The following is a 14,245-nucleotide window of genomic DNA, read 5'->3' as shown; positions in this document are numbered from 1 at the left end:
GACGGACCCCGACCTGGTGCTGCACAGCCTGCTGCGAAACGCGCTGCTGGGCGTCAGCGGTGCCGGCCCGCCCCGCAGGAACACCGAGCTCGTCAAAGTCATGGGCCTCTCCAACTACCATTGCAAGCTCCTGGCCCCCATCCTGGCCCGCTACGGGATGGATAAGCAGACTGGCAAAGCCAAGCTCCTCACAGAGATGAACCAGGGAGACATCTTTGACTGCTCCCTCCTGGGTGACCGTGCCTTCCTCATTGAGCCGGAGCACGTTGAAACCATCGGATATGGAAAGGACCGCTCTGGCAGCCTCATCTATCTGCACGACACCTTGGAAGACATCAAGAAGGCCAACAACAGTCAGGAGTGCCTAATTCCAGTCCATGTGGATGGAGATGGCCACTGCCTCGTCCATGCAGTCTCGCGGGCACTTGTTGGCAGGGAACTGTTCTGGCATGCTCTGCGAGAGAATCTGAAGAAGCACTTTGAGGAGAACCTGAGCCACTACAAGGCGCTTTTCCATGACTTTATTGATGCAGCAGAGTGGGAGGACATTATCAATGAATGTGACCCTTTGTTTGTTCCTCCAGAAGGTGTGCCAATGGGCCTTAGGAATATTCACATCTTTGGCCTGGCCAATGTGCTTCACCGGCCTATCATCCTGTTAGACTCCTTGAGTGGAATGCGGAGCTCTGGAGATTATTCGGCGACGTTCCTCCCTGGCCTGATACCCTTAGAAAAATGCATGGGAAAAGATGGCATGCTGAACAAGCCAATCTGCATAGCCTGGAGTAGCTCAGGACGAAACCATTACATTCCTCTAGTTGGAATAAAAGGTGCTGCTTTACCTAAACTGCCTAGGAAGCTACTCCCTAAAGCCTGGGGAGTTCCTCAAGACCTCATCAAAAAGTACATCAGGTTAGAGGAGGATGGTGGCTGTGTCATTGGAGGAGACAGAAGTTTGCAAGATAAATACTTGATGAGGCTCGTTGCTGCAATGGAGGAGGTTTTCATGAGTAAACACGGGATCCATCCCAGTCTTGTAGCTGATGTACATCAATATTTCTACAGAAGGACTGGTGTAATAGGAGTCCAACCTGAAGAAGTCACTGCAGCTGCCAAAAAAGCAGTGATGGACAACCGCCTTCACAGATGCCTCATCTGTGGGGCCCTTTCAGAGCATCATGTTCCTCCAGAGTGGCTGGCTCCCGGGGGGAAGCTATATAACCTGGCAAAAAGCACCCACGGACAACTGAGGCCTGACAAAAATTACAGCTTTCCCTTGAACAGTTTGGTGTGTTCCTACAATCCTGCAAAGGATGTGCTGGTACCAGACTATAGCCTGAGTAGTTTGACTGCTTGTAACTGGTGTCATGGTAACTTAGTGCGTCGTGTCAGAGAAGATGGATCTGTTTCGTATTTGGATGGAGACAGAACTAATACTCGGTCCACAGGTGGCAAATGTGGCTGTGGATTCAAGCACTATTGGGAAGGTAAAGAATACGACAACCTCCCTGAAGCTTTTCCTATTACTCTAGAGTGGGGCGGAAGAGTGGTGAGAGAGACAGTCTACTGGTTCCAGTATGAAAGTGACACTTCTCTGAACAGCAATGTGTATGATGTCGCCATGAAACTTGTTACCAAGCACTTCCCTGGGGAATTTGGTAGTGAGATTCTTGTTCAGAAAGTTGTCAACACAATATTGCATCAAACTGCCAAAAAGAACCCTGATGATTATACCCCTGTAAATATTGATGGTGCTCATGCCCAAAGAGCTGATGATGTACAGCAAGGACAAGAGTTAGAGTCACAACTTCCAACCAAAATTATTTTGACTGGCCAGAAGACAAAAACTTTGCACAAGGAGGAGTTGAACATGAGCAAAGCTGAAAGAACTATTCAGCAGAACATTGCAGATCAGGCTTCTGTAATGCAAAAACGGAAGAGTGAAAAACTGAAACAAGAGCATAAAGGGCAACCTAGGACTGCTTCTCCTGGGGCTGTTCGCGAGGGGCCATCGTCTGCACCTGCTACACCAACAAAAACCCCCTATTCTCCAACATCTACAAAAGAAAAGAAAATTCGAATAACCACAAATGATGGGAGGCAGTCGATGCTGACGCTGAAGTGCACTACCACCTTCTTGGAACTGCAGGAGAGCATAGCGAGAGAATTTAATATTCCTCCCTATTTGCAATGTATTCGCTATGGCTTTCCTCCTAAAGAGCTGCTGCCTCCCAAAGAAGGCATGGAAAATGAGCCTGTTCCTTTGCAGCACGGTGACAGGATTGCCATAGAAATCCTGAAAGGTAAGGAGGAAGGCAGACAGTCTGCTTCAGCACATGCGGCCCATGCTGTGAAACATGAAGATGTTGCTCTGACTAGTAAAATCTCCTCGAAGGAACTGCAAGAGCAAGTGGATAAGGAGATGTATTCTCTCTGTCTTCTAGCAACACTAATGGGTAAGCCTGACTTCAAGTTGTATTTTAAAATTGTGGGTTTAAGTAGAAGGTAGCATAACTTTTAGTTAAATACTTATCCTTTTTTCCCTTTCTTTTCTGTAACCATGGAGAAGGTTAGTTCCTTTATCCCTCTATTAGAAGAATGTTTAACATGCTGTCAGTGATTACTTGCTGGGTGTCATGACTTTCTAAAAAGCGTATGTGAGATACTTCCTGTTTCTTTGCTATGTATTTAACAGCTTTGCTGCTTAGAAGTTGTTACATTTCCTCTGCTGTCTTCTCTGTTTTTCTTGTCATTCATTAGGCACACATCTGATGTGTATGTGTGTGACTTACTTGCTCCCTTTTTTTCCTACATCTCCCTCAGGTTTCAGGAAATAAATTCAGAGCCGAGGTGAGGAGGGGACGCTGAATGTCTTGTCACTGGAAGTTTGAGGATTGAATTCTCACCTTTGTAGTAGGGTGAAGTCTTGCCATTTCTTGCCACAGGGGAGTTGTGCTGGTTTAAGCAAATCAACACAGCATCGTCTCCTTAGCTGATCTGCTACTTTTAAGTGTAGAGCTGGTCATTTTAGACTGCCGTGAAAAGTATTATCTCAGAATGTAAGCAGAGGAGAACTGGAACAATCTAACCACAGATGTGAATCCCAGAGGTGGACACAGGGTTGCAAAGCCATGCTTATTAATTGTCAGTCATGTAAATCTGACTAATTGTTAATAATTCAAGACAGAAGGACTTTTCCCAGGTGCCTGTATTTTTTATTTTTATATTTGGACTCAGGAGACTTGGACCTTCATTTGTGTACTTTCTTCATCACGTTCCACAGTTCCTGCTGCTTACTGGCAGGAAGTAGGGCAGTAATTACCATACGTTTAGCTCTATGAACCAGTTGAATAGCAATGGTTACAGGTTTTGGGGGTTTTTTTTTGTGGGAGCCTTCTGTTTTGCTGGAGGGATTTGGTGTGGCTAAAGCATGTGATACTTTAGAAACGAAACAATTACATAATCACTGACTGGTATGTCAGAAGTCCATCAAGCATAACTTTGATTCTTTTCCAAGCTTGATTGTTTACTGAAAGATAGTATGCTGAATCACTAGTCACCTCGTCACACTGACATCTACACCTATGTTCCAAAGTGCAGGAAAAGGTTAGGTTTAAAAGCTGTCTCAATTTGGAGATGAAGCTTAAAAGAGTGCTTTCTGTTTCCAGGCAATACTGCTGAAAGCATAGTTACTGGCTTACAAAAACCTCTGACGTGCTTTAAAAGTATCTCGGTTATTTCAGCGTTAAGGTGTGTCATTTTATTTACAGGTACTTTTTCATAAAATGGGAGCTGATCCTGTATTCAGGAATCATTTTTTGCCTCTGACTTTCACTGCTGTTAATTTCTGCTTTCGAAGCACAGGTTAGAATAGGATTTACCTCACCCTTCTCTGACTGCATCCATTTTGCATTACTAATAGAAGTAAAAGGTGCAGCAAATGATAAACAAACCACTTATAACGACTTATGCAGCTACTGAATAAGGTGCTATTTTTAGATAATCACTTTTCTCACCAGGGCTTCATTTTCCATTGAAGATACTTGTAGAAAGAAAATCTAGACAGGTCACTGTTTACAGCTGTGATTTTTTTTCAATGGGGAAACAAACTCTAAGAAACTTCCTTAGTCCTTGCACTTTAAGAGTGTTGGGGTGGCAGTTCTCAGGATGGTATATTCAGCCTTTTTGGGGTGAGAAGCTTCAGTGTTTCTCAGTGACATTTCTGTATTGCTAAAAACCAGTGTGGCAAAGTTCTGAGAGTCACCTTATCCTGCATGCTCTTGTTCTAACTTTTTTCTGCTAAAAACGTGCATCTAATAATACAGTCACATTGGAAGGTCTAAAGGGGAGATGTTGTTGAAATAGCTTGCTATTTTCTTTTTTAACTCCCCAGTGCCCAAACTTCTGTAACTATTCATTGTGGATGTTTAAAAGCTTGTCTTTCAGACAGGGTCTCCTGTAGGCTGACTTGATGCTTCTCTCGTGTTTCAGTTACTAGAATTTTTCATTTCTGGTCTCAGCCAGTTAACTAATTACAATTTTAGACCATTTTCTTTAATTTTTCTGTGTATAATTTAAAGATAAGCTGTGGGAAATTAGATACTGTAATTTCTGGACCACTTAACATATTATGCATCATTTTTTGGTAAAGCTTTCTCCTCTTTTTTTTGTGTATCTCAAAATACAGAAATCTATCAGGAAATGACTAAAGGAATTGTAATTTTACATTAACATAGCTAAAGCATTATATTTTGAAACAGATTTAGTTACACCCATGCAAAAGCAGCCTGGATACGTGCAAGCCAAGTATGACTCTATTGTGATCTGTTTGTTTTGCATTGATGAATTCATCAGTGCACAAGAAATCAAAATTGTCACGTTTAAATTAAATATATTAATCAATACCAGCACGTGCTTGGAATTAAGCAGCTTGTTTTTAAGATAGCTGTAGTTCCCTGTAACCTGTATTTATCAACTGAGTTTTTGATTTCTTCTGCACTTCTTTGTGTCCTCTCTGCTGTATGAAGTGATGGTCTTGGGCTTCCACTGGCATAGGTTAATCTGCAACTGCTCTTTTTCTGCAGTGTATGAGACATGCTTGTGGGTAGGATAGTCTCCATTTGTTGCCATACCTTAATGCTATGGGGCTGAGGTTTGGTCTGAGGGAATGTGTACTGGAATGGGAACAGTGTTAACATCATCTCTTTGATAAATGTAGTAACTTGAGGGAGTTTTTAATCTAACTGATCACCCAAATTAACTTGTGACCTATAAACATCTTACTGCCATGGTAATCAAAACAAATATTAAAACACAACTAACAACAAAAATGTGCAAACCTCAGATGCATTTTAGTTGAATCACACACGCTGCTTCCTTTGATCTGGGAATGTCCAGTTGTGATTGTGGGTTTGATTTTGTGTGGAAGATCTCTTTATCAAAACAACATCATTGCTCTGTGTTTCTTTCCGTGGCTGATGCTTTTGTCTTGTGAGCCCTACTTTCCATACTTTTCTGCATCAAAGGCAGTTACTGTAGCATAAAAAGCTGTTTAAACAGTGATGCTTCTCTTGTGCAAGGCTTGAAAAATGCCCAGAGCAAATAGGGAATCTCTTCTTAGAGAATGCTACTAATGTGTAAACCTGGGCTTCTTCTAGAAGCTGGGTGGTTGTCTTGTGGAAGGTAGCCTCAAATAAGAGTGGATTGCTAGATGCAGCAGCACAGGAGTTTGTAGTATGGAGTCAGCCACTGTGTAGCTGCTGGTTTTGGCAGCTGGTCTGTATTTTGTTGGTTGTCAGTGTAGTGGTTGTTTTGATTCCTGTGGGTGGGCAGTATTTAAACCAACAGGAAGACCTGGGGGGAAATGAAGAGCCGCAGCAGTGGTGCTCTGGAGCCATTGTGTGTAGGGATGTGGATTGCAAAACGTAACTGAGAATAAGGATGCAGGGTAGCAGTGAGCCCCTTTTGAAATACCAAAAACATTAGTGTTATCAGTAGTGATCGTCCTCCCTCTATGCAGCTGTTTGAAGAAGAGGAAAAACAATGGCAATAGTAGGGAGGAAAAGAGAATGCTCCTTTTACATTTTTTAATTTCCTTTTTTTTGTCTTAGTGGAGACAGAGCTTGGAGAGAAGCTTCAAATTAGCAACTCAGTAGACAGGAGTTATCAGGATAAAGTCAAAAGACAAGACCTTCTGTAGATCATGGAAAATAATAAAGAGGAGTTGGTTTGTTACCTGGATGTTCTTGCTAGGAAGTGAAGGCCAAATCTGTGAGCTTGATGTGCAAATGAGAGCAGTGAACCAGAGCATATGTGGTTCAAGGGAATGCATTTAAAATTGATCAGATTATGTAGGTCTCATCTTTAAAATGTTTGAAGTCCAAACATGATGAAGATGCACTGTACCTTTTTAGGGAGAATGGGGAATGGCATAACATGTGGAGAGATCAGCGAAGGAACCCTACTTGGGGGGGAACAGACAAGCAGGGGAGTGTATGGCGTCACATGCCTGCTGAGGAAGGGAAATGGGGAAGTCGAAGAGTGTTTCAAGGTGTAACGTAGCACACAGTGCCACTGTCATGAGGATGAAATGTTTTCTCACCTGAGGTGGGTGGGATAGGAGAGTAGCCACAGTTACCTTGTGGGATATGCAGTAAATAAAGGAGGGATTTAGATGTGCTCTATAATTCAGTATGTAGGAAGCTATTAAAAATAACTTTTTAACTTTTATTTTGCTCTTAACAGCAAGCAAAGAAATAATGGTAATATTTTTAGCGTCACGCATCCCAGCTCTCTCTAATACAAGTAGTAAGTGCATCTAGTTAACTTTACTTGATAATTTACATTCTCCAGTTTTAATAGAAAACTGAGAGACATGGTTATTGAGATTTTAATGCCTAAACAAGGATGCGGTTTCTATTTAAGGTATCTCGGTATGTTACCTGAATGTTTGATGTAAAATGGGAAAAGCAATTTTTTCTGAAAATGTATACAGGCAGTAGTTGTTTCTGCATCAGGAGAATGGAATTTATCAGTACTTTTTGTTTGCACTGTTTGACAGCTACATCACAAGTCACTTCTCTCAAGCAAGGTAAGTGGTTAGCAAAATGAGGAGCAGGGCAGTGGCATAAATGCAGGTCTGAACCGATTTAACAGGTGCTTTTAAGCCACTGATATTCTGTCATTGTAACCCAATTTTCTGTTCCTTATATTCCTTTCCTTACATAGTCAAGTTTTTTTTCTCCCTCTCAGTGGCATTTGAAGTTGTCACATTTCAATGCCATTTTTGGCATCTTTGGAAAATGCCAGTTACATGGGACAGCTGGGGCCTCACAGTTTTTCTATTTTGCTTCTAACTCTCAAGCCAGGTACAGACACAGCTTCTGCACAGCTGCCTGTGTAGACATTTGTATCTCAACAACAGTATAAAGTCTGCTGTGTGGCAGCTGTGAAAATTGAAATCTTATTTTTGGGAAGGTGTAGTGATATAGAATTGGGATTTTAACATGCAAGGGTATGTGCTAGGATTTTGGAAGTGTGTTAGTCATTTGCTAGTTTTATGTTGAAAGCATGGGTAGGAGGGGAATGGAGACTTGTGTTTAGGGCCTGGCAAAGAACCAGGAGCCGCAGCTTGGATCAAATAAAATTCGGGAAATTTGTACTGGAACATGTAGGATACTTGACTGCAGACACTGGTATGTTTTCCTGAAAGCTTCTCGGTGTCCTGTGCTCCTGTTCTGTAAATTTGCAATAAATATTCTTAATTTCATAGAAGAGTATGAGGATTCGGCTTTTAGTTCAAGGAGTTGCATTTTGGAGAATTGCCTATAATGTTAGAATACAACTTTTTAATAATTGTGTTTGATTTTTACAGGGGAAGATGTTTGGTCTTACGCAAAGGGGCTTCCTCAGTTGTTTCAGCCGGGTGGAGTATTCTACAGCATGATGAAGAAAACCACAGGTATTTTTTGGGGTTTGTTTTTATCCCTTCCTTCCTCTGTTTCCAAATCTTTAAAATTGTGAATTGGTATTGAGTCACTTGTAAGCATAAATTTATTTTTACTTTATTACCATGGTACATTTTAGTTTTCATAATACTGTAGAACTCCTTATGCTTCCCCAGAGAACCTCAGGCTATATAATTTTAGTAAGACTAGTTCATTCAACTTAAATCTCTTCTTTTCTGAGTTCTTCTCAGAATATGTTTGACTTTAACTTCTCAAATTGTACAAACACCTTCAATAAGTCAAATGATTTTGTTTGTTTGTTTGTTTTCTCCCCAGAAAGATCAAACAAAGAGAAGATCACAGGACTTATTCCTGTTATACTTTAAACAATTCATCTTTCTAGTGTGTTTCTTAGTAGATACTTTATACAGGGCTACTGCTTGTTTTAAATGGTCTTTCATATTCCTAAGATGGTTATTCAAAAGCAAAGCTATCTATCCTCTTGTTGAATTGATGAATGTTGCATCTTGGGCTATGTGCAGAATAACCAAGCAAGTAGTTAGAATATATTTGATTTTTAGACAGCTTTACACACGCTGCCTACAGAGACTAACATGTGTTTCATTAGAGAAGAAGGTACCAGTTATTTTACCTCATTTCAAGTTTCATATCAAGTCTTTGCATTCATAGTTTAACTCTTGTGGTTTCATCTATTATAATGATTTTTCTTTTCTGCTTTCTTACTGTTTGAGTTCTTAGGCAGTTTAATCAACCGCAGCTTAATCTTCATTATATTTGGAAAGAAGTATTTTATCGCATAATTTCTATGCTGTTTGCAGTAATTGAAATGTGTCATATACTCACTGCCCACTACCTCCCACTGAATTATTAGCCTGGGTAACAGAATCAGCCTGCCAAGTGTCTTATAGCAGATCTGTTTCCTTTTAGTTTTCTTTCTTCTATTATGTTTGTACAGTAGAGACTGGTGTATTGTTTGTGGCAAGTGAATTAGCTTAAACAGTGGCTGATAGAAAGGATGTTTTGGACCAATTAATGACTAGCCAGAGCTGAGAACCTGAAATGAATCCAAGGGATTTTAACCCAGCTGGTCATTAACTCACAGAAAATGCCTGATTTTCATTGTCAGTTAGCAAAAATGACTTAAGAACTATGCCAGTGGGAAATGATATTGCAGCATTATTACATTATTTCTCTGTGTGTAGGTGTTTTACGCTACCTTGGTAGGTAGAATTATTTTAGCATTAACATACTTGTATGATTTTAACATTTTTATGAACTACTAAATTAATTTCCACACTAAGCAGTTATACAGCGTGCAACAATCTTTTTTTTTTTTTTTTTTTTATTCCTTCTCCTCATTTAAAAAAGCTCCTTACCTATCTGTAATATTTTAGTTAATGTAATGATGCAACTACGATACTGGACACTTAGAACAAAGCTTTCTATCAAGTGTAGGTACTGTAATCAGTTGAAATTTTATTTAGTGGATCTTGTCTAACATCTCTGAGATTTCAGAATTGCAATTTCAAAGGCAGTTTTAGTCTAGAAGAAGCTGTTACAGCTCTCTCCTGCAAATGAAGGTTGAGCTGGTAAATTCTGTAGTTATATTTTGTTCTTCAGGTTCTTAGAGAGATAGGTGTTAGGGTTTAAATCTTGTTCTGTGTGTTTTGGCTATTTGGTTCCTGTGGATATGTAAAAAAAGGAGCTATGTGTCAGAAGTTTTATGATGATAAACTGGAAAACTGAATGTTACCCATTTTTGACACAGGAGCTTCAGAACTTATATTTGTCTAGTGAACTCCCAGTTTTAGAAGATCAGTCAAATTTTAAGGAGGTCAATGAGACAAACAGCAGATAAAAACCACTATGTATCATGTTTGTTTTGTAAATGTTGTAATATTACAAATGTTGTAAATGTTTGTAATAGTTATAATCTCCAGGACTACTAAACACTGTAAACTTGAAACACTTCTGTTTGTCTAGCAACACTTCCTCTCTGAGGAGACAATTAGCAAATTTTAAATTCTTCAGGCTTAGCAGTAGTTGTACACCCTGATGTCCTACTACAATTGTAACTTGTACAGAAGTGCTCCTGAACAGTCCTTCTTCAGATAGATAGTGATACTGCTTGGAAACATGCTCTTAGGCCGGTGGGGTGTGGGGTTTTTTGGTTGTTGTTTGCGGGGGGAAGGGGTGTGTTTCAGTTTGCTTGGGTGTTTTGGGGTTTTTTTGTTTCTGTTTTGGTTTTGTGTGGTTTGAGGGGTGGGGGGTGTGTGTGGTAGCAATGGGGTTTGGCTTGCTTTGTGTTGCTGCAAGCATATGCTATTTCTTCAGCTTCTGTTCATCAGAACTGCACATCCCAGCAAGGAGGCTATTTTATCTAGTAATATGCTACATTCCTGTCTTTTCATTAGAATCACCATAGAAGGTAGCAGCATCTTAAGGCTATACTGTGATTGCTGCCATATGGCATACAAGCCTAAATTGTTTTTCTCCCACAGTAGTAAGTTTCAGTGTGTTTTCACATATTTGATGCAGTAAATTTAAATACAATAATTAATCTGTGTATTCAAAGCATGCTTTAAAATATTTTACTACCTTGAATAACTTTTTCTATCTTTATAGGTTTGGCTGATGGCAAGCACTGTACTTTTCCACATCTGCCTGGTAAAAACTTTGTGTACAACGCAGCAGAAGACAGATTAGAGCTATGTGTGGATGCTGCTGGGCACTTCCCTATTGGTCCTGATGTTGAAGAGTTGGTTAAAGAGGCCTTAAGTCAAGTGCGAGCAGAAGCTACTTCAAGAAGCAGGGAAGCAAGTCCTTCACATGGAATGCTGAAGCTGGGTAGTGGTGGAGTAGTGAAAAAGAAATCTGAACAACTACATAATGTAACTGCATTTCAAGGAAAGGGCCATTCCCTGGGAACTGCATCTAGTAGTCAACAACATGATCAAAGAGCCAGGGAAACACCACTTGTAAGAAAGCATAGCACAGAAACAGACTTCAGTCCTTCTACTAAAATTGAGCCTTCTGTATTCACAGCTGCTTCTGGTAACAGTGAGCTTATCCGAATTGCTCCGGGAGTTGTGACAATGAGAGACAGCAGGCAGCTTGACCCCACTTTGATTGAGGCACAGAGAAAAAAGTTGCAGGAAATGGTCTCTTCTATTCAGGCTTCAATGGATAGACATTTGCGGGATCAGAATACAGAGCAGTCAGCATCAGTTGATCTATCTCAAGGAAAAGTAGAGGCAGTGAGTTCAACTGCTAAAACTGGGAGCTTTCAGGCTGCCTTACCCGAATCGTTGTCTGCACCAGGTGGTACTGAACACTTGAATACTGAATCAACTGACGGTAACATGGTGAATTCTGTGGGAGCAGCATTCCCCGCAAGGTCTAAAGCGCAAAAGGGAAATTCTGTTGAGGAGCTGGAGGAGATGGATAGTCAAGATGCAGGAATCACTAATGCAACTGAGCCAATGGATCACTCTTGATAGGTTAAAATCTAATAAGGCTAGAAGAAATTACTGTTCAAATGTAATGTTTATTGGCTGGGCCACACAAAGTGATTAGTTATTAAATCTTGTATGTATGTCAAAGATTATATCATCTTATTCAGTGCATGATAAGCGTGTGATTGGCAATAGCTTTCAATATTACCATACTGCTGCCCAGGCTGGCTCTGTTACCTGTAAATTAGTTATTAGGAAATGCACTGAGATGAATATCTGCTGTAAATGTGGGTTCTTGAAAATTCTTTGTAATTTTTAATTCCTTAAAAGTCTTAAAATTTAAGCCCATGCAAGGTTCTTACCATGCTAGTTTAAGGTCACTGGAAAGGCTAGAACAGGCAGAACTAGGAACATGACAAAGTTAATCCTGTCCCAGGCACTTAATTCCACTCGAAAATACACTATAGACATGAACCAAACATAAATTTCAAAAAGCAACTGAAACTAAACTTCTGCTAAATTTGATACAGCAGCCTATACAGTACTTTAATTACATTGTGCTGGCACTTTCTCCAACTTAAAAATGTTCATTCATACAGACGTATATGCTTGTCAGAAATCTTGAAATAAGTGTAACTTTACTAAACTCTCTAATTTCTCCGTATTATCAGTTTAAGCAAGTTAGAAGAAAAAAGGTACTTAGTGTATGATGAAGATAAAGTGAATGTGGTGTGGTTATGCATGGCTGTCTGAGCCAACACAACCATTTTGGTGCTCTGTTAGTAAGCGATAGCATGTTTTTAGTTCCTCCCAAATACCAAGCTGGGCAGCTCTTGTGCAACTTTTAATACAACTACAGGAGAGACGGTGGCAATTGCAGGAAAGAACAAATGTTCAATGGCAAATCCATTTTTTCTTTTAAAATACTTTGATTACTAGCATTGGTTAGTAATGGCAAAAAATAAATAGCTGTCCTTTTCAAAGCAAATTAACAATTTATTGGAAGGAAATGACTGTCTAACATATATTATCCTAAAGTGTTCAGTAGTAATGGAGCTTGTGGAAGCTCACTGTTTACTCCATGGAAACAAGGGGAATACATGCCATTTCAGTGTCAATAAAGACTACCCACCTCTATTAGCTTCACTTCAGTTTGTGGTGCAGAGTTCCCTGCCTCAGTGATAATACAGCCAGTATCCACTTAAGTAGCGTGTTCATCAGACCTGCAGTGCTAGTTTTTAAGAAGCAGCCATTGTGCTTACTCCCTAAGGATAGAATGTGTATCTGATACTGCACTTTGCTTTTGATCTTCATAGTCATATTAAATGCACTATTGTTGCTTCCTCTAATGGTAAAATAACACTGAATGGATGAAAGATGTTAATACAGCTTCAAAGGAATTAAGAGCATTTAAATATTGAAGTCTGTGTTTGTGCACATGTGGGTTTTTACCAGTTCACAAATGTTGTTTGTGTTGTATATGTTTGTATTCAGAAAGGTCTCCTCACTTCTTACATTTTTAATCATTTAAGCAGTTCTAAGCATTAGTATGATGAAATATCCCATGAGGGAGGATTTATTTTCGTATGTAAAAATTAACTGAAGCAAGTCACTTGAAGAACAGCCCCTGTTTTGTCAAAGTAAATTAAAATGCCTCTGTTGGTTAACTTTTCATGTAGAGAGAATAAATATTTTATGTTTTAGTATACTATAGGTAAAAAATAAGAATCACCTTTTCAGAAATAAATGAAAAATTTGAAGATCTTAAATTGCTAACCTGTAAGTTAGTGATTTGGAAGCTTGGAATGTATGAAGTAATTTGGCTCACCAGAACTGACCTTGCTGATGCACTGATTAACTGGCAGGGCTTATTCAATGAGAAACAGGATGCACATGCAGCAGCTGGAAGTCTGCCATGAATCTGAGAACATTTAGTCTTCCGTGAATCACTCAGGCTGTCTGAAGGCTACTTCTATACAGAAAATGTGAGTAGAGGCTTATGCTTTGCCATGGTGTGAGGTGTAGAAAAGTATAATAGTGACATGTTACTGGGAAGGAGTTTAAATCAGGAGAGGCTGAGGGGGAGGAATCTCCTGCATCTCTTGCATTTAGACAAGCTAACTATCACTTAGACAGTTTTAACCCTTTCTTTAGAAAAAGAAGTTTTTCTTGGCTGAAAAAAATATGGGCAGTGTATATGAAAGAATTCCAAGTTTGAAATAAATTAGAATTTTTATTGCATATCATCCTTGCTTAAAGGAAAGATGCTTACTTCTTTCATGCCTTTCTGGTAAGACTACAAACTTTTGTGTGCCTTTTACTGTGTTAAGGGAAAGGCTTAGTTTAATTTTGACACACTTCCCATTTCAGCAGTAATTTGACATTTTCCTTCTTATCTAAACAGAAATAAACACAGAATATAGCTGTTTAACTTACCGTTAGGGTTTTCTTGTGTCCATTCAAGTCATGTAGGTAGAACTCTCCAGTTCCTAAACCAAAATGGTCTCAAAAAGGAGTGGTAAAATGGTGTCAAAATCACAAGATGGGCTGTTGTGAATTCCTCTGGTGTAAAGCAGGGTTGTGTGTATTTCTTTGCAGTGTTCTTATTTCACGTAGCTTTCTGATGCATTTAAGTATCAGTGTTTTTGAGAAAGATGGCTTTTGATACTCTCAAGTGGAGCTAAACTTCATCTACATGCTGGTGAGATGTGTAACTGTACAGGAGAAGTGAAATAAAGAACACTGAAGTGTAAGTTTGAACAGATGTTTCATTTGATTGCTAGCAGTGAGTGCAAATTTGAGTTGAGGCAAATCTGTGTCCCT

General features: G+C 39.6%; 1 protein-coding gene across 1 annotated transcript; it reads left to right on the top strand.

The window, feature by feature from the left end:
- Window positions 1-4: 4 nt before the first annotated feature.
- On the top strand, window positions 5-12,000 carry VCPIP1 (valosin containing protein (p97)/p47 complex interacting protein 1; the record flags this gene model as incomplete). Its single annotated transcript, XM_010012093.1, has 3 exons — window positions 5-2,456; window positions 7,874-7,960; window positions 10,593-12,000. Coding segments are annotated over 3 exons (3,411 nt in total), but the record flags the coding sequence as incomplete, so codon positions are not given.
- Window positions 12,001-14,245: the final 2,245 nt, after the last annotated feature.

This window comes from Nestor notabilis, unplaced genomic scaffold (genome assembly GCF_000696875.1).
Source record: "Nestor notabilis isolate BGI_N333 unplaced genomic scaffold, ASM69687v1 scaffold12703, whole genome shotgun sequence".
Classification (NCBI taxonomy): Eukaryota; Metazoa; Chordata; class Aves; order Psittaciformes; family Psittacidae; genus Nestor; species Nestor notabilis.
Note: the sequence above shows the minus strand (reverse complement) of the source record. Positions and strands in the feature narration are given on the sequence as shown.